Below are 25,791 nucleotides of genomic sequence, written 5' to 3' on the forward strand. Positions count from 1 at the left end.
GCAGAAGGTCTCAGAGGGAGCCAGCCGAACGGCAGAGGTGGAGCTGTCCGGGACCCCCTTGGGGGCCCTTCCAAAGTCATCTTGCACACACTGAGTCGCAAGGCTTGGGGAGCAGAGAGACTCAGGGGTGCCCTGGCCTGAATCTTACCTGTCTTCAGGAGTCCAGCTTGCAGGTCAAGTAGTGCCAGGATGCCTCCTGTCTTAGAATAGGCAACAGGATGGAAGGCAGGAGATTCCCTGAAGTTCACCAGTGGCCTTTCTCCTTTCCAGCTGGGAGACCCAAACTACAAATCTCCCCGCCGTCCAAGGATCCAGCCAGATGGGCCTTGCTCAGTAGTGGGTTCCACTTACTTTCACTACTGGTTCAGAATTGGGAGCGTGCGCATTTGCGCACTTGCTTCACTCACGCACGGCACTTCTGCATATGCGCAGAGCCTCCATAATGACGTCTGGGTGGAGCCTCTCGCTGCCACTACTACCGTTTCGCCCGAACCGGGGAGAACCGGTAGGAACCACCCCTGTCCTTGCTCTCCAAAGCCAGCCCCAGCCTGGTCCACTTGACAAGGGGCAGGGAGGGGAGGAAGTGTGTGACAGGCTGAGAGATCTGATCATTTTTTAATCGTTCCCCTCCCAGCTGCAGGGGAGAAACAGATGTTGGAGTCACAGGGCTTCATTAGCGAGATAAATTAGGCCATTGGCAGCATCTTGGCTCAGATGCCTCTGCGCGGTAGGCCAGAAAGACCCGACTTGGAGAGCTGGGAAGGGACAAAAGGTGGCAGGTGAGAGTGGCTCCCATCCGGCTTCAGCCACTGGGGTACCCACCGCCTTGGCTTGGAGTCCTGTCCTTTGGGGGGCACAGCTTGTTTTGCTGTCCAGGTTTCAGTGGACAAACAGCTTGGCTTCCCCTGAGATTGAAAAGGGATGGGAGACAGTCAGGCAAGGGATAGGACATAGGAGTCCCTGCATTTGCAAAGTTGAAATGGAATGGCGTGTCCCCCTGCCCCGTGCTTGTTCGTGCTCCAGCCTTCCACAGGACTAGAAGCTTGGCTGGATTCAAAGATCCTGCATTATGGGTTTCCAGCGAGGTTGTAGAAGAGGGGAGGAGGAGGAGGAGGAGGAGGAGAACTGTTCTGTATAGTAGATATTTGGTGTCCCGCTCCTTTCCAATGTACCAGGGGAGGGGGAGCGAGCGGTCTATGAGCCTCAGGTGCTCTACCTGCTCTCACCGTCTGGGACCCGCTTTGGAGGAGAGCGGGGGCTGCCCCAGGTGGTCTGGCCTTGGCAGGGGCTCCTTTCCTGAATCCCCATCAGCCTCCAGGCAGAACTTTCAACTTCGGGGAGAGTTTCCTCTTGGGGGGGAAATCAGGAAAGGCTTTAGGGTGAATTGTTGTGCCTAGGGTGGGCTCAGGGGCAGAATCCAGGCCCCTCTGAGCTCCACCCTTGTGCCAGTCCAGAGCAGGTGCCCGCCTGCTTCCTTGCGTGAGTCAGAAGAAGGACGCTGGTGCCCTCTGGTGAGGCAGAGGCCTCATTTCCTCTGGAATCTGGAGCGCTCGGCTGGGCCGCCTGCATTCCAGGAAGGAGGAATTAGATGGCGCAAAGTGGGGGGGGGAACGGCGGCTGCCTTGGAAAGCCCGTTCCCAGCAGGGCTGTTGGACAGAGGAGGAGAAAGGAGGCCACCCGGATCCTTTTTAGGAAACATAAATAGAGCGCTGGGTTTCGTGACGATGCTGGGAAGGTAAACAAAACTTCCCAGGTGTGGCCTGGCAGGGTTGCCCGCCTGCCTGAACTTGACTCCGGGTAGAGCTGGGAGAGAGATTTGTTTGCATTTTGCCTTCTGAACCAGAAGCAAAGTTTAGACGGTTAGGGGTCGGTTTTTGTTGGCTAAATCGCCATCTGCAAGAAGCGCTTTTGCGGAAAGGCACGCACACACCTGCGGCTGACCAGGGGGGCATTCCAGGCAGGAACACAAAAGGAGGGAGAAAGGACACCAACCATGCGGAGAGGTGTCCCTGTGTGGACTCTAAAGGAGTGCAAACGGACCAAGAAAGAGAGACCCGCACGCCCTCGGGCTGATCGAAATCTGTAAGGTTCGGGAAAGGTGGGCTCCACCCTCCCACTTGGATATTCCCAGAGACTGGGCCAGAAATTTATTTGGCCACCGAGCAATCTTCAGTAAAGATCCTGATCAAGCCTTGATAATTGTCGGTATAAAGAAGGTGTGGTTGAATTCTGTGAACCTGCAAGGAAGGGGAAATGGGTTCAGGTCTCTTTCCCCTTCCTTCTGCTGTCAGCTCCTGTAAGTGAGCCAAGGACCAGTTCTCTCCACACAACCTGTGCAAACGCAACACTCCCCCTTGGCCTTCGGTCGGTTGTGTTTGCCGCCCAGAACTGCACAGGGGAGGAAAATACCTGAACTCACTCCAGGTGATGCAGCTCCCTCGGTGGGTTTGGGGTGTGGCCAAGGCAGGACAGGTAAATCCAGTTCCACCTGGTTCTGCAGAAGCCCCGCCCCCTTTAAAGAGATCGGAGGGTGTCGGGATTTTCTGCCAATGGGCTGCCCAGAAGGGAGGCATCAGATGACGGGAAAGCCCAGTTCTCATTGGCCGGGCTGCCTTGGAAGAGAATTGGGGTGCGCGTGTGTGTGTTTGGGCTTGTGCCCCCAGCCTTTCTCACCTCCTCTGCCTCTGGGGTCCCTCTGAGCCCGTGGACTTACTCCAGGAAGCCCCCAAGGCCCAGGCCTTTCCTGCCAGCCCCGGATCTCTGCCATCTCCGCCGGCCTTCCAGAGCTGGGCCCAGAACCCTCTTCTTCCGTCACCCAATGAGGTCACCCTCTTCCCCAAGGAGGCTCCCTTGGGAGCTGCCCAGCTCGTCATGGCACGTGGGTTTCTGACGGGCGCTGCTTCCCCTTCGGTGAGTCAGCCTGCAGGGGCACCTGTTGAGCAGGGAGAACTTGGCAGAAGTTGGGGGTTCCCTCCTGGCCAGGCTGGTGTTGCCTTCCCAAGGCCTCCGTGGGCTTCTCTGTGGCCCTTAGGCTGCCTCTGCGGGCAGCTGATTCCTGGGGTGGGGGCACCTGTGGGCTGGGGGAGGCGAATCCACTGGAGCTGCAAGGCAGAATTGGGTGGGGGGGCTCCACTTCTTGGAAGCCAGGCCTTTGCTGACTTGCCGGTCAAAAGCTTGGTCTACCACGGGGGCAGAATTGATGCCTGAGCCCCCATCAGACTCCTGCCCCTCCTAGGCTGAGTGAGACGGGGGGGGTGGGGGTGGGAGGGGAGCGTCCCCAGAGAATCAGCAAACCTTTCTCCGGATCTGTTTTTCTGAACACTCTTCTCCAAACAAGCATGTTTCTTTTTTCAATTTGTTTGTGTTTCTGGAAAATATTTTGCTTTTTTAAAAATTGTCTATTTGCTTTGTGGCGTTTAGCAAAGTTTGTAAAATGTTGCCTGGCTCTTAAGCAGAAAAAGGAAAAAAAAAAAAGATACGGAGTTATTGCTAATCCGAAAGAGGAAATAGCCAAGAGCTTCCATTCCTCAGGGGGAAACTTGCAGCTCAAAAATGCCACTTGGGAACGTCCCCCCCCTCCAAGGAAACGGTGCTTGGCCGCAGGGAAAGGAAGGGGGAGGGCTAGGGAGTGGGGCTGGGTACTCCTTAAATCCTAGCTGGCTCACATTCAGAGGCCCCTTTGCAGTAGCTTGGAATCTGAGGTAGACTGCCTCTGGACATGGAGGTTCACAAGGCAGCTGCTGTAAAGCCACCCTGCCTGACACATTCTGAGCTTTCTATCAAAGGTTTTATGCTGTCAAAAAGCCCCTCCTTGGATGACGGAGCGCCTGTCATTAAGGTGCAGGCAACGAGCCTTCTCGAGCATTGTGTACTGGCCTCGAGAAACGAAGGGGGTGCTTCAAATATTGATAATCGGGCGTTGCTGCAGCTGGGGCATCCTGGTGCCCCACGGCGGTTGGCCTTTCTACATGCGGAAGGAGAGGGGCATCTCGATTTGGTAGCTTTATTTTTGAAAGCCAGGTTTGAAGGAGGGTCATTTCTAGGCAGGAAAGATGCACAAAGCCCAACTGTATGTTGATACGTCTGAATGTGCATTTCTGCATCTGCAGCCTCGGGAACAAAGGAGGTGGGACACACACCAGGCTCCTGTGAGCCGTTATGACCCCCCCACCACCACCACTCATTTGGCCTGCAAAGAGGCAGGAGGAAAAAGCCCTGGAATTTAAAACCTCAGTAGATCCGTGCAGGCCCACACAGAGTCCTTGGATATTTGGCATGTTGCACCACAGCTGGTACGCTGCACTCAAGAAAGAAATGTAGGTTAACCGACTAACGGAGTTGGAAGGGACCTTGGAGGTCTTCTAGTCCAACCCTAATCTAGCCATTCCGTCTATGAGCCTCCTGCCCAGAGAGGATGGGGCTAGACACCAACAGATGCCCCTGCAAAATAGGACGGCCTTCACATGATCTGCAAACCTCTGTGATGTCCGACAGCTGTTGCCGTTGAGCACAAGCCCTGGCTGTTCTCAGAACTGGGGAGAACAAACCGGAAGCCCCCTCAGTTGCAAGTGCTGAAAACTGGCAGATTTCACCGTCTGGGGAGATTGGATTAAGGCCTGCTGGGATAGGGAAAGTCTTTCCTGCTCGCAGGTGGGCGCAGAGGCAGGAATCGAATCCGGGTCCCCCTTTTGAGTTGCTGCGTCTGCCTCTGAGCCCAACAAAGCCTCTCCTGCACACGGCCAGATTGAAGCTGCTCGCTTTCAAGTGGCACAGCCGGGATGTCATTTCCGAGCAGGGAGCCCTCCCAGCGATGCCTTTTGAGGGGCGAGAGAGTCGCTTGGGTGCACGGCTAACACCGCCACACGCACACGAAACCGTGTTAGCGCTGCAGGAGATTAGCCACCCTCTCCAAATCCCTTGGAATAGAGCAGGAATCTGCATGCAGCCATCCAGCGCTTGGCTTCTCCCCTTGGACATTCTGGTAGCTTTTCCGAACACGAAGCGTGTCTTGATTCCAAATAATAGATGCTTGCATTTACTGGAGACTAATAAGGCTTACTTTCAAGAAAGAGATTGTAGAAGGAGAGACTCCAGCGGTGGCCAATGTTAGAAGGAGTCCAAGAGCACCAGGCTATGATTAACAAAATCTTCTTAAGCCACCTGGAGCTGTTGGACGTCGAGATGGGTGGCATATAAATTTAATAACTAAATAAATACATGGCACTAGTTTTTGTGCACTGCAGCACCTGAAAGCTTTTAATAAACTGAGATAGCCGGACCAGGTGCTCCCCGCCCTCTCCTGTTCTCCTCTCCTCCTCCTCCTCTTCCTCCTTCACGCCGGATCAATGAGCCCGGTTAAAATTGGAAAAAGAGAATTCTCATAAAAACATTTCTGGATCCATTTCACCGGCGATTGATCCAAACCCTATTTGGTGCCAGCTGTCAGCTCTGTTGACGGTTGAAGGAAATGGTTTTTCTTTGTGTCTGTCGAGAGAAGAAAGGGTAGATAATATGAAACTCTGAAGACCGGGGAGTTGAGCTGAGGAGAATTTTGGAACCCTCGCTAAGTGAAGGGCCTGATTTTCTGGAAATGACAGACCCGTGAGTCATCAAATGCGGGAAAACAGTCGGAAGGAGAAGGCCAGCTCTGGATTTCTTTCCTTTGTGTGGCAGAAATGTCATCTTTTATTCTTTGATGCTCCTGTCTACATCCATCCTGCAGAGCTGGGCTTATTTTCTGCCTGAGTCGCCTCACCAACAGTTAGGAACATTTAGGCATCGGGTGACCTGGCAGCCCTTCGTGAGCGGAGACCTAACTGGGGAGAAAAACGCATTTGGGGCAGTTTTCGGGGGGTTGTTTGGCTCGATCTGAAGCGCTGAGGGCAGGTCTGAGAAGCTGGCTTACTCTAACTTGCTCTCTTTTGGACTTTCGAGTTGCCCAGGGATGCCTCCAATCCGGCCTATGCTGGCATATGGGATCCATCTCTTTCTGGGTGACGCCTTGAGCCTATCGCGTTTTCCATAATGCCCTTGGAAGGATGGCTTAAGAGGAGACTTGTGTCCCCCAAGATTGTTTGTGCAGAGGGAGAGAAAATCTGGGGTTGTACTTTTCACCGGCAGGCGTGAATCCATTGTAGCCCTTCACCAAAGCCTTGATGGAAAAGAATGGGGGCAGGGGGGGGGGGAGAATGAGGGGCCCTTGCAGGGGGGGCCTCTGTCATTCTTAAGCACCGTTTTCTCTCTCCCCAGCTCAATAGTCTTTCTCCTTTCTGTCATTTGCAGATTCCCCGCCGGAAAGGACTGGGCAGAGACGTGGCATGCCGGGTGGGGCTCTGGAGAAGAATCCCAGCATGGATCTGGCAGCCACCACCCCGTTCCGGGTCACGGTGAGTCCCTCTTTCTGCCCTCTGCGCATGTTCTGGATGCCCTCGGGTGGGGGGGCGGGTCCTAGGAAAAAGAAGCAGCACATCTCGCTTGCATGGCCTTTTCCAGTGGCACGGAGTTCCATAGGAGAATGTATTTAGCACTGCAGGAGGATGTGAGGGCGGGGCTTTATAAACGCTCTGGGTGGTCACGCCCCCAAGTGGCGATTGGCTCCTGGGCTCCCAAGGCGGAGTCCCTTGAGCCGTAAAAAAGCCAGCCCTGAATTTTGACCAGCTGTTTGTGCAAGACTCCCGCATCAAAAGTAATTTATCCAAATTTATCCCAAAGTAAAGGATAAAAGTCATCCTTTATTGACTATGTCCCTGCTCCAGGGGAGCGGAAGCTTCCTTCCCCGCCTGCCTCCCTTCCGTGGCCCTGATTTTTCATGGTTTTTCATTGGAAGAAACGTTCCATCAAAGAGTGGCTGGAGGGGGATTTTAATGGAAAAACAGAGCCCATCCCTTCCGTCTCCTTTGGCTGGTGGGGGACATTTGTCCAGCTATTATTTCTGTTCGGTCAGGGGTGGGGGCTGCATTCCTTGAAGACAGATGGCTTTTCCGTTTTGCCTGGCATGGGGGGTGGAACGAAAGAAGAAATTCTGCTATGCCTTAACCACAAATCGCTTTTATTTTTATCCGCTTCGGCTTGGTTGAGCGAACTGCATTTAAAAAAAAAAAAAGGCATATGTAACAGAGAAAAGTATTCTATAAGTGATGCGTTGTGGGCACGGGGATGTGATCCTGGGGCAGGTCAGGCTGTGGGCCTCAGGGGTGACGATGCCCGGCGTGCCCCCTCCCAGCCACATCCAGAAGGTGCAGGTGCCCGAGCCCTGCAGAGGTGCCTGCAAAGGACCAGACCTGGCACTTCCCATGCCCACAATCCAGGCTCCTGCCCCCATGGTGTCCTTCTCTTCTCCACCCTCATGCCCCCCCCACACACACGCACCCATAAATGGGAGGAAGCCTGGTCTGAAAGGAGGTTCGGGCGATTTCTGCCCCTCCCCCTCCGCTCCTGCAGACCAATTCCTGCCATTGAGCTCCCCTTCCCCCAGCCACCGCCTCTGAGTAAATTATATTTTAATGGTGTCCTTTTCTTCAAGAGGATTTTCTGCCTGGCGGAGGAGAGCAGTTGGAGTGAACTCCGTTCTCTGCGGTGGGAGCCCTCAAATCTTTAATTGAAACCTAATTGTTTACTAAACCACTTGAACCAAAAGGGAAAATTACTATAATTTGGGTCTGTGGATGATTCCCTTCGCCCTGGCTGTTTTTTTTTTTTTTTTTTTAAAGAAAACAAAGGGGGGAAAAAACACCCCTTTTATGGGTACTGAATTTTAAGGAGGAAAAAAAGGCGCATTACCTTCCATGATATATAAACATGCAAGTGATTATCATTAAACTGTCCGTGGCCACCGGGTGCCAGCAACAAATTAAATGCAAATCGTTTTGGGAGAATCGACCGACCGTTGGGTTGAGTCAATGCGAGCGGAAGAGAGGAAGGATGGGCTCGCTCACCCCTGAAGTGAGGCCCAGACGAAGTCCCAAAGCCCCCCCCCCACCACCACCTTTGGCTCCCCCTTCCTAAGGGAGGCTGGGTGGCCACAAGGGCCAGTAATCTGTCCGAAGAAATCCTATCTCAACCTCCAAGCCGCTCTCTGCTGTGGATTATGGGTCTGAAAAATGCAGGAGCACTAAGCGTTGTTTGGAAGGTGGATTCAGGGCTCTCTAGATGGTATCTGAGGGACGATGGGCTTTGTAATCCAGGCTAGTGAGGCTGCCTCAAATGCCCACTTCTGTTCTGCTGGGGGCGGTTGGCGTTTTTGGTATCCCTTGAGCCTCAGTTTACCCTCCGCTTCGAACTCTTAAGGGGGCAGGTTTAGTTCTGGCTTTGCACCCTCGTTCTATTCGGCTATGTTTTCGGGTTGAAGATTAAGGGCCGATCTGGTGCAGCGCTGGGTGGTGACTTTTCCTCCAGAAGGAGCAGGTTAGTGCCGTCCTTTGCCTCTTGTGGCAGTGAGTTCCAGGGGATTCCTCCATGTCCCCTGGCGCCCCACGGTCCTGATCCCAGAGGCCTTCACCTCTCTGTTCCTTTGCCAGCCCCACGGCTCCCTCTTAGTTGCGCCGATCAGCCGCCTGCCATGCCCGTCCTTCGGCCTCCTTTCCAGCACCAGGCGGTGCCCGCTGCTGCCAGCCTGCTTCCTCTCCCTGCCACCTCAACAGCAGCAGCCGCCGCAGCAGCAGCCGGGGAGGTGACATTGATTTCCATCTGCTCTTTCCAACTTCCGTTGCCATGGTGACCGGATTTCGTTTCTTTGCCGTGCCGGGCCTTTTTCTCCAGTTTGGCGCGTTCTGAAAATGGATGAACTGGTCAGGGAGCAAAAAGGGCCAGAGCTGGCACGGCAGTGGGCATGTTTCCCACCCCCAGCCCTTTGGCAAGGGTGGCCCCCAGGCTGCAGAGGACTTGGAAAAGGGGCTGCATGGTGGAGGAGCTGCCCCCATAATTATCCTTCCCACCGGAGGAGAGGCAGGGGAGAAACTCCCTTGGCTACCCACGCCTCTCCTCAGCTGGGTCAGAGGGCGCCGTCTCGGCTGGTCCCTGTCCTTTAAAGTGGAGGAGCAGTCAGCCTCATCCTTGGCGAGAGGGCCCCGGGCAGCAAGGGCCCCTGTGGATGCCACCAGCACCAGTTCAGCTCTTGGACGTTCCTCCCCTTCGACCGCAGCTGAGTGGGGCCAGCAACCGGACACACCAGCTTGCCTCCCCCTGACCAAGATATGTCGGGGACGGGTGGGTGGGTGGATGAGGGGCCAGTGGGACCAGAGAGGAGGCCCATGCCCCGCCCATTGTCTGCCACTCGTGGGTGCCAATTGATAGCCCCGGGAGCCGGGACCAGATCGAACTGGCTTAGAGGGTTGTTGTCGCCCTTAGCAATACGCACCCTCGGAGCGCCAGGCAAGTATTAAGAATGGCTATGTCGGATCACAGGTAGTCCTCGACCTACGACCACAATTGAGCCCAACTTTTCTGTTGCTAAGTGAGACATTTGTTAAATGAGTTTTATCCCATCTTGCGACCTTCCTTGCCACGCTTGTTAAGTGAATCCGGCTTCCCCATTTGCTGGTCCGAAGGGTCACAATAGGGGAATCATGTGACCCCCAGGATGCAGCAACCGTCACAAAGATGAGTCAGAATTGCCAAACGTCTGAATTCTGATCTCGTGACCCTGTGGGGGGGGGGTGTGTGCAGTGGTTGTAAGTGTGAAAAATGGTCAGGTCACTTTTTTTTTTTTGGTGCCATTGTAACTTTGAATGGTCGTTAAATGAACGCTTGTAAGTCGAGGACTATCTGTAGTGGCCACTGATTGGAGAAGAGGGATGGGAAAGCGGTGGGACCGACCCCGGGAGGCCTTGCTGTGCTGTGCTGTGCTGTGCTGTGCGTGAAGGGTTTTCAGATGAAACCCAGGTTTTTCCAGGGTGTGGAGTCCAGCCAGGAGGTACGAAGGGGCCGTGTGGGGCTGCTCCACCCCTCTTCCTCACCCTTCCACAAAATGTGTGTCACTCCACCGACACAGATGGAAAAAACACCAGTGTTTCCACGCAGCCGGAAAGACGGGAAGGAAGCGAAGCCACGGGAGCTCACGAAAGGCTGATGGATCACCAAGCTGGTGTCTACATTTTTATGAAGGGTTTCCAACATACGTCCTTCCTTCCTTCCGTCCTTCCTTCCTCGGGGACGCCACGATTAGATTATTGAAAACGATACGTTGCTCTCCGCTTGTTCCGAGGAGGGGCGTTCGACTGCGATGCGATGGAGGGGGGACACCGGCTTCTCTGCACACTCGCTCACTACTGCCACGGCCACGAAGGCATTTTGCATGTTTTGCTGGGCGTGTCCTGCGGCCAAAGTCACTTGCGAGTTTTGATTGAGAAGCCTTTTCAAAAAGAAATACATCAAAGAATTCCATTTTGCAACCGTTTTGAATGCTAAAAGCATCTACAGTACTGTGGGCTCTTAGGCTGAAGTTTGCGGGGTTTACCCGGGAGGAGAGGGGACCCTGCCAGCCACAGCAGCCCCCAGGCTCTGAAATCCTGCATTGAGGAGGAGAGGCACTGGTGGCGTGTGTCCCACCTGCCCTTTCCAGGAGGGGGTGCTGTAAGGATGCGTGTCCGGAAACGAAGCCGCCTGTTCAGAGGGGAAAACAGGACCAGGAGGGTCTCTGCCGAGGGGAGTGCAGCATTTTATTTTGTGGTAGCTGCTTGTTACGATTTTAAGCAATGCTAACAGAGGTTAGATGAGTGATGGTGAACCTTTTCGGCATCACAGGTTTAGATTGTTTCTACTGCCTCGGTTCTCCGACCAGAGGGAAGGGGACGACAGGAGGCCAGGGGAGTGTATTAACATAAGGTTGGAGAGAGCTCATAAGAGATCATCTAAACCAGCCCCTGCTCTGTGCACAATTCACTCAAGGGTCTCTGAAGGGTGTCCCTCCAGCCACATCTTCAGGAAGCCCAGCCTGAGCTGCCTTTTCTTGCAATCTGTGGAAATCTCGGCATGTAGTTTTCATCAAGTTTCTAGTCCTGGCTGAAAAGGACAGAGGTTTTGCAAGGAAATGCTTGAGACCTTCCAAGCCTCCCTTCCAGTGGGGCTTTGTTCCAGGTCCCCAAGAGAAACCCTGCTCCCTGTCTGAAGATGCGTCCTTAGGAGGGCAAGCACAGCCTGGGCTGCTCATGGCCTCCCCTGCCTGTGTGTGGCCACTTGCCAGGTGCTGACACGGAGGGATGATGCCAGCCGACCTTTGAAAAGTGCGAAGCGAGGCCAGGCTGGCACAGCGGTGATCCATCGCTGATCAGGAGGACGCGAACGCCAAGCCGATTGTGCCTGATGAAAGTGGGCTAGAAGCGTAGATTTATAGGAAGGCGAATAAATTCCTGTCAGCCGGCGATGATTATCTCCTCTGCTCTCCACAGATTCCGGTCTTCTCCCCCACACGTCGTCTGGGGCTTCAAATGCCTGCTTTTGATTGGGATCTACTGCTCTCTGTTGGAAAATAAATCTCCTGCGTTTTCTGCCAAGCACCGGAGAGGCTTTAAACATGAAAATTTCTAGATTGATTTGGAAAAGGCTCCAGGCCTCTTTTTCATCTCGGGTCCATCAGACTGTGCCTCCTCCGATTTGTCCGGGCGGCTTCCCAGGCACCCTGAGTGCCACTTCCCCACACGTGACCCCGTTCTGAGCGGCTCTGGGGCCTAGAGAAGGGCTGCCAGCCGAGATGGCACATCTGGGAGATGCCCAAGGTGGAAAAGAGAAAAAAGGAAGGCCGGTTTGCTTAGAGATAGAGAGGGTTCCCAGACTGGAGGAGGGAGCGTTGTTGGGCAGGGAACAGGGGAGGAAGGATGCTCAAGGTACATCCAGCCTGGTACCCTAATGGATAAGAGCCAAGAATCTCAGGGCTTGGGGCTCCAATTAACCCTCAGGTAAAGCTCCCCTCACATGTATGTGCTAGTCGTTCCCGACTCTAGGGGGCGGTGCTCATCTCCATTTCAAAGCCTAAGAGCCAGCGCTGTCCGAAGACGTCTCCGTGGTCATGTGGCCGGCATGACTCAATGCCAAAGGCGCACAGAACGCTGTTCCCTTCCCACCAAATGTGGTCCCTATTTTTCTATTTGCATTTTTTACCTGCTTTCGAACTGCTAGGTTGGCAGAAGCTGGGACAAGGAACGGGAGCTCACCCCATTACACGGCACTAGGGATTCGAACGGCTGAACTGTCGACCTTTTGATCGACAAGCTCAGCGTCTTAGCCACTGAGCCACCGCGTCCCTTTCCAGCACCTGGTACACTGTCTCTAACCATGGAGGTTCCAATACAAGGTCCTGGTTCACCTCTGAGGAGAGGGAGCTGTAGCCCGGGGGACCTGGGGCGGGGGGATGCGCCAGGCTGGCGACTGCCCACTGGGCCACCGTTTCCTGCTGGTGAGAAACCTTCACTCTCAGGGGGCCAGGATGGGCGTGCGTAAGAGGGTCACGGACTGCATCTCAGCCATTAAAGGGGTCGGGTCAGAACAAGGGGAGGTGGGCTCTCTCAGGCTGGTCACCAGGAGTGCTGATGCAGTGCAAAACCCCTCCCTGCCTCCCCTTAACAACATCCTTCTCCCGCCAGGCAGGGCCGGTGTATAATTTTCTAAGGTATCTGTAGCCATGGTGATAAGGAAGGTATAATTACCTCCACTGGGAAAGGCAGGTAGATAACGCGAAATATTTTGTCCTTCCTCTCGTGAACAATAACATGGCGCTGGGAGGCCTGGCGTTTGCAGCATCTCCCGTGCCGTCTGATTTATCCTCAGCCTGAGCCGAGGGCACCTGTCAGGTTTCCCCTCCCTGTCCTGGGATCCTTGGGAGACCCCTTGGCAGGGAAGTGGGCACCTCTTTGGGGCAGGTGTGCCAGGAGAGACACCCACCCCACGGCTCTGAGGTGGGCAGGCGTTGGAAAGAGCCAGGCAGGGTCACTTTTGGCAGCCTCTGGTTTGTGTCCTTTGCCCTTTCTGCCCCGGACTCCAAGCAACAAGGGGCTTGGGGCTGGCAGCCTTCCTTCTTTTTGGCACACTCAACTGTGCCACCATCCTGGTGCCCTGCTGGCTGCAGACCAGGACAGCTTGGCAACCCAGGACAAGGGGGGGGGGGCGTTGGTGGGCCTCCACCTCCAGCCAGTGGCTTTGAGCAAGGGAAGGGGTGACTTTGCTTGTGACAAAAATGTGGACATCTTCCCAGGCCAAAACCAGCCAGGCACCAAGGAGTGCCCAGACCTTCTGCGTGGCTGGAAAAAGCAACTTTCCTTGGGCAGGACAGATGCCAGGAGCCCCTTTGGCTTCTCCTTCCCCTTCTGAAATTTGGACGGGGGTCATTTTAGGGACTCGGCTTCGCCCTCCAGAAATTCAATGTCTGGGGAGCGGTCGCGGACGGGTGGGGTCTCCCCCTCCTCAGCCTCCTGGCCAACAGAGCTGCCAGGCGTCTCATCCAGAGGCACAGAAGGGCTGCGGCTGCTCTGATTCAACAGGCAAGACCCATTTTCAGCCCCAGATCGAGTTCTTGACCTGGAACAAACAGGCTTTTCTTGGTTGTCCAGAACAGGGTTGTGGATGATGATGGTGGTGGTGGTGGTGGTGATGATGATGATTGATCAAGCTTCACCTGACTCTCAGCCACTCTGGCCGGTTTGCAAATGATTTAGAACATGAAAACAAGACAATAAGAACTTCGGGGAAGAAAACTGAGCAGACATGGGCAGAAAAACAGGGTGGAAACGAAACAAAATTGGGTTAAAAGGAGGCTCCGGGCCCCGAGGATGGAGAGCCCCGCAGGAGGAAGCTGGCTAAAGCTTTTGGTGCACAGAGAAAAGGCTCCAGAGCATCCCAACAGCATAGCCAAGGATTATGGTTTAGGTTGCACCTTCAAAGTTGGGGGATGGCAGGATGGGGGAGAAAGGCCGGATACGGCTGCAAAAGAGGGGGGCAAGGGGACCCTTTTCGAGGGGACCCCACGATGGGGCCAGATTTTCTGGGTACCGCTGGGCTGGGTCGAGGGCCAGCTTCTCTCCCATCCTGGGCATCGTGCTATGGGGAGAGGGGGGAGGCCCCTTTCCAGCCAGCCCCCCACCCCCCCCTCCCCGGTGCCGATGTGCCAGCCGTTGCAACACGCTCGGCTTGCAGCGCTGCAATTTTCTTTTTTTTTTTTTTTTTCCTGCGAGCGGGTGGTTGCCAAGGAAACCGAGGCTTCGGGGAGTCTCGCGCCGACGTCGCATCGCCGCCCGGCTCACTCGCCGCTCGCCTGCCGGATGCTGGGCGGCTCTCTGCACCGGGCGCCGCCGCCGCCGCCCCGCCCCGCCCGGTAACGCCTGTCTGCCTCTCCCCGCAGGGCTTCCTCAGCCGGCAGCTGAAGGGCTCCATCAAACGGACCAAGAGCCAGCCCAAGCTCGACCGGCACAGCAGCTTCCGCCACGTCCTCCCGGGCTTCAGGAGCACCGACCATGAGAGGTGAGAGCCCGGCCGGAGGGGGCGAGGGGGGGCAGCGGGGGGAGCGCTGCTTTCGGCCCCTGCAGGCAGCGATGGCGGCTCTTCTGCAGGGAGGGGGCGGCTCAGACCCTCTCCCCCTCCCTGCTTGCAGCCCCTTTCCTCCCGCGGCAGCAATGAAATGGTGCAGGGAAGCCAGGCGCGCTGGCCGGGGAGGAGGAGGAGGAGGAGGAGGAGGAGGCTTTCCTCTGCCTGGGTCGGGGCTTCGGGTGGGCCGGTGTGGCTCCGCCGGGTCCGTGCCGAGAAGGATGTGGCGGTTCTCTCGCTCTTGCCCGAGGAGGGCGTTTGGGGGCTACCTGGATTTTGGGGTGGGCGAGGGGAGGGGGTTGATGGGGGCTAGAGACTGCTTTTCCGGTGCCGATGGAGCCCCCCACCCTAACTGAGCCGGGGGCAGGAGACCCGCCGAGCAGGGGGCTCTAGAGAAGAGGCGTGTGGCGGTGGCCGGATTATCCGTGGAGATGCGAGTGCCACACCCCTCCCAACTCGGAAGGGATCTTTGCTGGTGATTTGGTGCGCTAGGGTTGGTAAAAACGGGTGACCTAATTTTCTAATTTCTGTGGAAATGGGGAGGGGGCAGAGGAGGGACTCGCAGGCACAAGCCGCCTGGCTACGATGAGGAGTGGGCTGCAGCCCCCCTTCCTCGCCTTTCCCACTGCAGTGATGGTCTTCCAGATGGGGACACGTCGTCCATCTGCCCAGCCCCTTCCTCCCGAGACACGACTAGCTGGGCATTTGCCTCCTGTGGTGGGCACATCCTGCACTGGTGGCACTGGTTCCTTTTAAAAAACCTGTGCCTGCTTTTGGGAGGGGGGGCATCGCTTGTGTCGGCACTTCCTAAGCGGCCCCCAGCCACCGTGGCCTCCTGCCACCCAGGGACCGAGGGCCGTCCAAATGGCATGGTGGCCCTGGGCAGCGACTGGGCGCAGGCAGCTGGTGCAAACTGAGATCTCTTGGCCCGCGTTGTGATTGTGAGGCGGAAGCTGCCGTGGTGTGCAAAAGAGAAGGCCGGCGGGATGGAGATGGCAAGGGAGGGACGGGGTGGGGGGGTCCTTGCAGAGACACAATCCCCTCATTTTATTTCGTCTTTCTTTAAAAAGGGGGGAGGATTTGGACAGGAGAGGCTAACATTGCATACCTGGAGGTGCCAAATGGGCCATTCAGTTTCTCGGTGGTCTGGTTGGTTCTGCCTGGGGAGGGTCTGGCTTTCTTGGCCCTGGTCTTTCTCCCCCCCCCCCCCTTTACTTCCTGTTTACCGTCCAGCCAGCCATCCGCTGGTCTCCTTGCTCCGTCTCTGCTTGCCTGGACCACGCCCCTGACGGCTCCTTTCATCCTTTGCAAGCAGCCCCAATTTGGGGAAGGGGGAGGCAGATGCCCGCGATGCAAGCTCTCTTGACATAGGAAGTTTCCCATCCCCCCCCTCCCAGTTGCCCCCCCCCCTCGGCCGCCGTCTTCCTTTGCCCGATCTTTTCCAAGGGTGCTGGCAGACTCCATCTTGTTGAGGGGGCTTGAGCACCTCCCCACCCCCACCCCAAAGAGGGCATCTCTCAGAAGCACCAGGCATCAATGGCATTTTGTAATGGGGGGGGGGGTTTACGCAAGTTGGGGGTTACGGGTGTTGCAAAGAGAATCAAAGGTCTGAAGCCAGCTGGGATTTGTGTGTTTGTTGTGGAATTTGATAATATATGTTTGCTTGTTGCCTCCTTTTCAACTCAAAACCTCCAGAGGGATTATTGGCTTGGTGTCCGGAATTCTCTGTCCACTAGGCAAGAAGTGGGGACGGGGATGGGTGTGCCACGGAAAGCCCACTCCTCAACTGCTTGAAAGGCTGCCCCAAGCCCTGGTTAAAAATCTCCCTTTTCAGTCTTCAGCACAGGGATTTCTGGGAACTGTCCCAGGTAGAGCTGTGGAATGGGCTACTTGGAGGAGACCTAGAGGTCATCTAGTCTACCCTAGTATTTTAAGCCAGTGGAAGAGAGTGGTTTGAAGCCCCCAGAGGGGACTAGCATCCCATCCCTCTAAATTTGATTGTGCTGTGGATATTTTCTCCTACTGTTCAACCCAGCTCTCTCCTCCTGCAACGGAAGGCCATTTAATGAGGAGGGGGCGGATTCCAGCTCAGCCAGGGGGATGTTTGTAGGTCTCTCATACTTGGCGTCTTCTGCGGTGTGTGTGTGTGTGTGTGTGTGTGTGTGTGTGTGTGTGTGAGAGAGAGAGAGAGAGAGAGAGAGAGAGAGAGAGAGAGAGAGAGAGAGAGAGAGAGAGACCAGGCAGCCTGTCAGGTTTTTGCAGGCATCGGAGGGGCAGTTGGAGGGGGATGCTTGGCCAGCCAGCCCCCCATCAATCCATGGGGCTGTCGCAGGGCTCATGAAGAGTGAGCAGAGGAGTCTTTAAGCAATGCTGCTTGTTAACAAGCCCCCCTGTGGTTGACTTTGGACGTGGACGACTGGCACGGAGTCCTTATCCCACAGGCCGGGCGTCTGTCTGCTGTCGGCCTCTTGGCATCAGCTGCGGACCGAGGTCCCTGGGAAGGAAGAAACGGGGTCTTAATTGGGAGTTTTTGCAAGAGAGATGCTGTAAGCCCCATTGAAGCCACCCCCCGCCCCCCATAAATCCATTCATTCCTGCCACCCTTTTGTTCAGATTGTGCCAAAGTGACATATTTTGGGAAGGTGCCATTCGAACAGAGGGAAGAGATCAGAAGCTGCTCCAGATTTAACTCCCTGGGGAGCCAAAAGGCCCGTCCGCCTTCAGTGCCAACCAGCTACCAGCCAGATAGACTATCACAGTCTATGGGAGATCCTCACAGCCACCATGGCTTCTGGCTCCCCATGTCGAAAGGCATCCTTTTGGTTTATCTCTCCGGAAGGGAAAGGAGTTTTCGTAGAGCAGGCCAAGGGTTAGTTTTGGTTAGAGAGGCCCAGTGGAAAGGAATGAAATGGCCGCTCGGGAGCTAAAGTGAGCCTGGGACACCCAGGCAGAACTTGCCAGCAGGGCAGTCAAAGCCAAAAGTTGTATAGAAGGCTGCTGAAATCAGGACCCTGGAGAACTCCCCCAAGGTGGTGGACGGGGCTCCTGCCAGGATGCCTCTGTTGGCTTGGCACCGTCCTGCCCTGGCACGGGGCTGGCTGACCCTGCCCCAAAGGGATGTTGGCTCTCCTGCAGCACCCAGAAAACTGGGGGTGTCCCAGGGGTTGAAATCCAGATCCCACTTGTTGGTTTTATTGTCGGAAGACCAGTTTTCCAGCCTTTGTCCTCTAGGTGCTTTGAGGCTGCCCCCCATAATTGTGATCCTTGGAGAAGCTGATGTAGCCTCTTTCTTCTTTCACCCCTGCTTGCCAGGAGGGGGCGCCCGGCTGCCCGCCTTTCCCGGACCCTCCAAATTAAGGGCAATTGCCTTCTCAGCCATTGAGGGCGCTGGATTCAGGCCCTGCCTGCTTCCCCGGCCTTTATTTGCCTTCGATATTTGCTCCAATTCCCGGAGAGGCTTTCCTGAACCTGGCAAAAATGATTCCCTGGTGACCGATGGAGGCAAAAAGACGGATAATCCACAGCAATCAATGGAGCAAGAAAAGGAGGTTTTCGGCTGAGGACAGAAGAAACCCTGATCAGCAGTGTTGTTAAAATTCGAGTTTAGCCAATCCATCAGGCTGGGGATAATGGGACTACGGAGGGCAGAATCCTATCCCCGCCGTTCAGCCTTCCCTGCCCCTGTGCTCCCCCAGGATCAGATGTTAAAATTGCAGGCTATTTGGGTCACAGGCCTCACCTTCTCAGTGCTGTGCAAAGGACAAGGGTCCCTCTGCCTCCGTTGTGCGATTTGCTTTGCGTTATTTGCTTGCAAATCGTGTTTCAGTCCTGCCCAGCCCCAGCACACTTTGTGCAGCTTGCAGAATTATGCACATCAACAATGGAACGCACCAGTCAATGAAGAAACAGCGCGAAAAGGCCTCTCTCTCAGAATGCAAGTGAGATGAGAGAGAGGGAGAGGGAGAGGGAGAGGGAGAAGGAGGGAGGGAGGGAGGAATTGATTTTCAAAATATAGTTGTAAACATTCTGCTGTAACGTCTTCCTGGGAAAAGTCCAAAATTCTCTTCTTTTTCTGCTTCCTTTGATGCAAGTGAGTGTGTAACTAAGCCAAGTGCCTTAAATTAAAGTATTGATCTCTTCCAGGGAAGCTTGGATTCTGGGTATGCTGAGATTTTAATTTGAAAGGAAAAGATTCTTAATTATTAGGAAGCTCTGCCATTTTCCTCTCCCTCCCCCCTCTCGCCCCCAGTCTCCCCGTAGCCTTTCCCTTTCTTTCCCTCTCGACGTGGGTCCCTTTGCCAGGGCTAGGCGTGTCTTGGAAAGGAAAAGGCTGGGAGTTAATCAAAAGCAGGCCATGATGCCCCCCCCTCCCCATCTCTAAACTTCCCCCTTCTCGAGCCAACGGGGCTTTTTAACAGCCAGGGAGGGAAGGCAGGCTGTGGATGGACAGAGGTGGAAGTTTGCACAGATTCATCCGATTCACACACATTTGCCTGAGGGGGAATCCCTGGCAGAGGGTCCAGGAAGGGCTGGCCGAGACTCTCATCCATCCCTGGTCCCACCCCCCTGGGGAGCAGCACCTGCGCAGAAGCTGAGAAAGGGCCTAGCTAGGTTTCTGCAGAGCAGCTGCCAGCCCGTGTGAGCAATAAGGGCCTTGCAACTCCTGGTCTGGCTGGGCAGAAAGCCTCAGAAAGTCACAGAGGGGGAGTTGAGGGGTCTCCTCTGTTCTGGGGCTCAAGGCCTCCTGAGCAGCCCTTCTGGCCAGGGCAGGAGCCCACCACCGCCCCACAGAGGAGCAGACACCAGGTTTGAGGTCCTGCCGGGAGGGAAGAGAGAACAGCCACCAGCATGCAAGAGGCTGTGCCCCCATTACCTGAAGTGTGCCAGTCCTGCAGCTCCCTCACCCGAGGCCACTTGTGGGGATGGGGTGGTGGGGTGCCCCAGAGGGAGAAAAGGGGTCAGAGGAGGACTCAACGGCCCCTGGAGGTTCCCTGCTCTGCGTGGGGGCTGCACCTCTGTTCACCTTGCGGGGTGTCTGCAAATCTGCTGCCTTAATGGAACTCACTAGTGCGAAGCTTCTCCAACCAGAGAGTTAATTACTGGTCTTGAATTAATGACCGTCTTAAAAGACGATTGTCAAGCAAGGTGAGGAGGGCGGATCAGCTCTGCCAGAGGGAAGGTCCTCTTTCTCACCGGGAAGGGCTGGCAGGTACTTAATGCTGGATTGAAATAAAATTCTCTCTCTCTCACACACACACACACACATACACACACGCACACAGCCTTACAATGACATCTGTCAATAGTTTCCAAACCTTGCTGAGTGTCTGAATCGGGGGGGGGGGGGAATAGGAATTTCCTCCTCCTCCTCCTCCTCCCCTTTCTCTTTCCCTCTGCAATGGCAAATGTCTCTGATCCCTTTTGTGTCCCTCTTGGACCGCTTCACAGCACAGAAGTGAGGACTTATGGGAACGCAGATGTCCCTATTGTCGGCTCGGAGTTGGAGGCAGTTTTTAACAAGCCCCCTCCCCCTTTCTGGCAGTTCACAGCCTCCCTCTGCTCGTGTGGCTGAATGTGCCAAGGAGGGAAGCAGGGCCGGGCAGGTGGGGCTCATTGGTAAGCACCAGCAGCCTCGGCCCTTGTCTGAACAAAGCTGGCTGTCTGGAGGGAGGGAGGGAGGGAGGCCTGGCGAAGTCCTGGCAGTTTGGCCCCGGCTGCAGAAGGCCAGTCGGCTGCTCCAGGTAAAGAAGTCGTTGAAAAAGTTTCAGCAGGAAAATGAAGCTGTAACCTCAGGCTGTTGGGTCCAAAGGGTTACATCCTGTTCCCATTTCCCAACTCACTCCTGTAGTACACAACTGTGCTTTTTCCCTACCCCCAAGTGCACCCCAACAGGCCCCAAAGCCAGAGCCGGCTACTCCTTTGCTGCGAATGGTGCTCAGCACAGACCCCCACCTCCCTGGGATTTGCGCTTTGAAAGGCTGGCAGGCATCCCAGGGAGGCTGAGCTGAAGGGGGTGGGGAGTGGGGTGGAGTTCATTCTGGTTTATGCCCAGGCAACCTCTTCTCAAGACCCAGCAGGCCCTGCAAGGATGGCCCAGCAACTCCACTCCCTGCACTGTCCAAGGTCCTGATGGGGTTAAGAACCCTCCAGGAACGATGGCCAAGGGGCAGTTAGCTTCCTGCCACTCTCTGGACACTGGGCAGAGCCCGGCACACACCCTCCCTTCCCCTGCTGGTCTCCTGCAACGTGCCAAGCCAGGGATGAGAAATCTCTCCCCTTCTAAACCGCCTCCCCGATGAAGCCAGGTCCCTGCAGACTTTCCCTGGGGCCCGAGAAGCCGAGCGCCCCCTTCGGCTGGGCCGGAGGGTATGCAGGGAAGGCAGAGGCTCTGCCCTGGACAGCCTGTGCAGGAACGTTGGGCTAATTGGATCTGTGCGTCTCGCAATTAACGGCAGGATGGATGGTGGCCGTTCCTGACCTTTCTCTGCGTGAGCCAGGACAGTGTTTGGACGTCCTGCTTAATTACAAAAATGAAGCCCTGTGCTTCGGAGGCTGCTGACTGCCCCTCCCTGTCACTGGCTGCAATTTTATGAGACAAGGGAACATTTCTTCAGCCAAGGGCAGAAGGCTCTGCCCACCCTCGGAATTGGCAGGAGGGGCTTCTCTTCCCTGCTTCACCACCTGATGCTTGCAGTCCTAAGTGCCCCCCTCCTCCAAAGAGGCTGTCTGTCTGTCCCCCTTGCTCCTGCCCTTGCCCAGCTCCACAACTCTTTCTGAGACTTGTTTTGAAGAACCAAGAGACTAGTCCTTATGGATGTGGAGCTTTGGCTCTGCTACAGAGTGACCCTGTGGAGCAAAGTCCCCATTTTTAAAGCAAATGCATCTGCACGGTCTTCATTTAATGCCACCGGTCCTGTTTTGGAAACAGACCCCACATCATTTCAGCCACTTCTAAAAGATACGAGGAAGCTGAGGCTGCTGTTCGGTCGGTCTTCTTCCCTGACCAAGTCGGTGTCTGGAGGCCGATATTTACACTCATTTATCACATCAGTGAGAACTAGAGGCTTGTGCTGCCTGGGCTGGTCTCTTGAATTCTGGTTGCAAAATATTGGGCCGGTGCCAGTGCATACAAATGTATCCCCCACCCCCACCCCTCTCCCTCCCCCAGCTGCCTTAGCAGGCAAAAATCCTCCAATCCTCCTCTAATTTTCCTAAGATTAAAACCTGAACCCAGCTAATTAGTTTTCTTTTGAAAAGCTGCCCCATGCAAAATACTTCCTTGTGTTGTTTCCCAGCACAGTAAATTGATTTATAATCGGCCGTTAATTCTTTATAGCCTATAATTTGCAGAAGCAAGGATGACAACAAAATGCATCGCACAAATGCAGCAGGGGTGTGTGTGTGTGTGCCCATGCCCCTGCTTGGGTGTTGGGGGAGAAGGCCAAGAAGGAAGGAAGGAAGGAAGGAAGGAAGGAAGGAAGGAAGGAAGGAAGGAAGGAAGGAAGGAAGGAAGGAAGGGGGGCGAGGTTGAGATATAGGTGTGGAGGCCGAGTGGGGATCTGGGGATGGAGGTTACATGCAGATGGGCCTTTTTGTCTGCTCCTCCCCAAATGGCCTCGGAAGTTTTATTTTGCTGGACAAAAGAGATGGCGATCAGCTGGGGAGGAGGTCTTTTTATGGCCCCTTCCTCTTTCAAAGGCCCAGCTGCTACTCCAGAGAGGTTCTTTTGCAAACCTCAGCCAAACTCCTGCCAGCTGACCATCGACTCCAAATTCAAGCCGGTCTCCTTCCTCCGTGGCCTGGAACCACACCTGCCCCACAGGCTCCAGGCGTGGCTACAGCGGGGCTGTCAGGCCAGAGGTACATCAGCAGGTTCCCGCAGGTTTTAGCCAAAGTTGATTTCTTGGATCCTGTTTTGAAGGGAGCTGCTTGTCCCCTTGTTTCCTTGAGGCTGTCTGGAATGAGCTTGTGTGTCACAGATCCCCCTCCGGGATGGGGGCTTTTTCACCTGCTCAGAGATGGGGGGCTGCTTTAAACCACAAACGATGCTGTGGGCAAAGAGGAGCCCCTTTCTGCAGCTGAGGTCTGGGGGTGTTGGAAGTCACTGAGCAACGGAGGCTCCCCCTCTCCAGCTCAGCTCACCTGTGCTTGTTCCTCCACCCCCCTCTTATTGGCTCACATCATGAACCCTAAATTACCACGAGTTTTTAGGATGCAATCATCCAGGAAATTTAATGTATCCTCTAGCCCAACAGGGGTGCAATATCGAGTCCGTTCTTGTAATAACACTTCGCACACGCGCTCCTAAGCAGCCGGCTGGGAAGGCTGAGAAATGTGCCTTCGGATAACTCTGCTGGGGAAGGTGTTGGGCCAGGTGGGGGGGGGAGGCTTTGCACGGAGAAGGAAAAATTAGAGAGTGAGATCATAATTGGAGATGAAAAGAAACGAGGCAGAGAAAAGTCTTGGAAAGGAAGGAGAGCGCCTTCTCTCCTTCAGAACTGGTGGGGATGAGAAACCAGACACTGCCCCACCCATCCCGGCCCATTCCTCTCCCCACAGCTTTGCCCTCACTCTGGTCTGGAAGCAGAGGCCACCTGGTCAGTGGCACCGGAGTCCACTATGGGCCACCAAATGCCCGAAGGAGCCACAGCTGTATGGCCAGCTCTGGGTCCCTACCAGTGGGAGCTGAGAGGGTTTAAGTAAAGAAGCCAACCCTCTCTTCACATGTTTCCTTCCCTGTGGTCCTCTTACCTTCTGGTGCCTTGCAAAATGCCAAGGCAAACCCGAGAATTTCGGTCCCTGGGCTGAGCCTCAAGGGGCGGCTGTGTCTTTTGGTGCTGCCATCAAAACGGGGCCCATTGCCCAGCCTTGCAGGAAGGTGTTCTCTCTCCCCTCCCTTCCTTCACTCAAGGCCTTTTCCCCCCTGATAATTACTTTCAGATCCGAGCAGATGTTCTGGGTTAACAAGTATCTGTATTTTCGGAAGGCAAAGTCAAAGGCGTTCATTAAAAACAGAAAAAAAATCCCTGTTTTATGCAAACTCTCATTGACCTTGGATAATAATTGAGCCTCTTTCCCCTCTCCCTCCTTTTTCAAGAGAGAGGGTTAAAGCCCTAAAGTTCCTTTTTTTTTGCTTGAAAGAGGCGAGGGAGAGACCTTTCGTGGCCTCAGAGCTCCAGAGGTGCCTTTTAAGACTCCGTACGGATTCCTGTCTGGAGAAGTTGCCTCTTCTCCGTGACTTCTGAATTCCTGGTGCCATGTCCGGAAGGCATTACGGTGCTTGAAAAGCCCTCGGTGGACGTGAGTGTGAAGCTAAGTAGCTGCGGAGGTGAAGGCCTCAACCTGGTTGGTTTGAAGGCTGAAAAGGCTGGTGAGACCCTCCCCGTGGCTGCTTAGCTTTGCAGCCTTTGAAACAGTCTCCCAGAATCAAAGAGGGCCAACGGGGAGGGTCCGCAGCGTGGAAACCGGGCACCGTTCAGTTGTTTAGGGCTAAGAGGGGCTGGAAATGATGGGAGTTGACCCAGTGGCGAAATCCAATTTTTTTTACTACCGGTTCTGTGGGAGTGACTTGATGGGCGTGGCAGGGGAGGATACTGCAAAATCCCCATTCCCTCCCCACTCCTGGGGCCAGCCAGAGGTGGCATTTGCCAGTTCTCCAAACTGCTCAAAATTTCCACTACTGGTTCTCCAGAAGCTGTCAGAACCTGCTGGATTTCACCCCTGGGTTGACACCCCCCCCCCCAAATGCTGGAGACATAGGAGGAAGTGACGTTTTGGAGAAGGCACCTCAACAGGGCTGTATATATTTGTCTCATGGGGGGGTCTTTCTTTGTATCAGAAGCACCTACAAATTGTAGGCATCTAACATCCAACCCTGAGCAAAACGGGCCATAGAAATATAGCAGTAGGACATGTAAGAAGAATGGAGAATAAATAGGTTTAAAACTGCAGGATCCAATTCTGGGTCGGTCAGCGGGACCAGAGGCTTATTAGTCTTCCGAGCTTTCGGATTCGTGCTGAAGCCCATCCTCAGGGAAATCCTCAGGGACTCAGATTGGATCCTAGGATGGTCTGTGGCGGATGAGATGCCATCAAGGGAGGCCTTCCTCCAGATGTGCTGAGTTGCCAAACAGGTGTGGCAAGAGAAACCGGCAGAGAAAGGAAGGGGACCCTCTCTGGCTTCCGATTCCCCCTAGAAGGGGTCAAAAATGACCCCAGAGCAGGAGTAAGAAGTGGACTTCTGGGCAAGTGAAAGTGGTGATTTCTGCCTGCTTCCCTCCCAAATTAATTACGGCTGGTGATGAGGGGACTCATTTAATCTTGGTAACTCGATGGCCCCCCAGGGACGGCTTGTTTTGCTCGCTGCTCTGTCGCCTCCACACTGCTCTGCCAGGCTCCCCAGAGAGGAGCAGGAGTGGCTGGTTAGGATTGGGGGGGGGGACCCTCTTGTGCTAATCGAGCAGGCTTCTGTTTTCCTCCTTGGGCACATCCGATGGAGCCTCCATGTGCAAAGGCAGCCAGCCTGTTGGCACTGTGCTCGCCCTACCTGTGGCCTTCCCCGTGTCTTGCTTGGCAGAGCTTGTTCTGGGGTGGCCCCGCAGCCTTGCATTCAAAGCACCCTCCCTCCACCCCCCCAACAGCCCTCAGACCACAGCAGCAGAGCCTGCCTTAGGCCGGCTGCCTTTATGGGCTGTGTGTGTATATAGATTTCGGCTACCTGGCTGCGTCTGTGCCAGGTGATGCAAGAAACGGTGAGAATAAACAAGCACCTCCGAGACAGGAAAGAACAGCAGCCCCCCCCCCACCCAGGAGACCCTTCAGGTTGCCCGGAGGGTCTCCTCCCCCTCAATGTAGCCCCCCCATAAATGTACCAGGTCCACTTTGGGAGCCATGGAGTTGACCCTCTGACATGTGGGGGTGCCCGCCCAGGTAGCCCAGCGAGGCCTCTTGGCATGGCCCCAAAGCAGCCGTCCCTTCAGGCCATCCGCCCTCAAGACCCAGGCTCTCCCGCCCCTGTTCGGAGGAAACTCAAACAAGCGTAAATCATTTCCACCCCACCTTGATTTTAATCCTTCGAACAATCTGCCACGTAGCTTCAAAAGCAGCTGCCCTGGTCACAACTCGGAACCAAACCTGGCGAGCTACCGTATATTTGCAGAATATCCAAACTTTGCTGACTTTCATTTTTTGTCTTGGGTGTGTGTGTGTGTGTGTCATGCATATCCAGCAAACAGATGGATGTAGTAGCCAGGGTGTGTGAATGGAGCCACTGAGAAGTTGTAC

At 55.1% G+C, this 25,791-nt stretch overlaps 1 protein-coding gene across 1 annotated transcript in view; it reads left to right on the plus strand.

Annotated features, from left to right (window-relative positions):
- DAB2IP (DAB2 interacting protein) overlaps positions 1–25,791 on the plus strand; it is a 59,750-nt gene that overhangs the window by 2,466 nt on the left and 31,493 nt on the right. Inside the window, exons 2-3 of the mRNA XM_070955482.1 lie at positions 6,283–6,386; positions 14,327–14,445. Coding sequence (XP_070811583.1) covers positions 6,283–6,386; positions 14,327–14,445 — 223 coding nt within the window. The remainder of the gene's footprint in view (positions 1–6,282; positions 6,387–14,326; positions 14,446–25,791) is intronic.

The sequence above is a fragment of the Pituophis catenifer genome, unplaced genomic scaffold, assembly GCF_029215685.1.
Source record: "Pituophis catenifer annectens isolate HBS135680 unplaced genomic scaffold, rPitCat1.0.hap2 SCAF_17, whole genome shotgun sequence".
Classification (NCBI taxonomy): Eukaryota; Metazoa; Chordata; class Lepidosauria; order Squamata; family Colubridae; genus Pituophis; species Pituophis catenifer.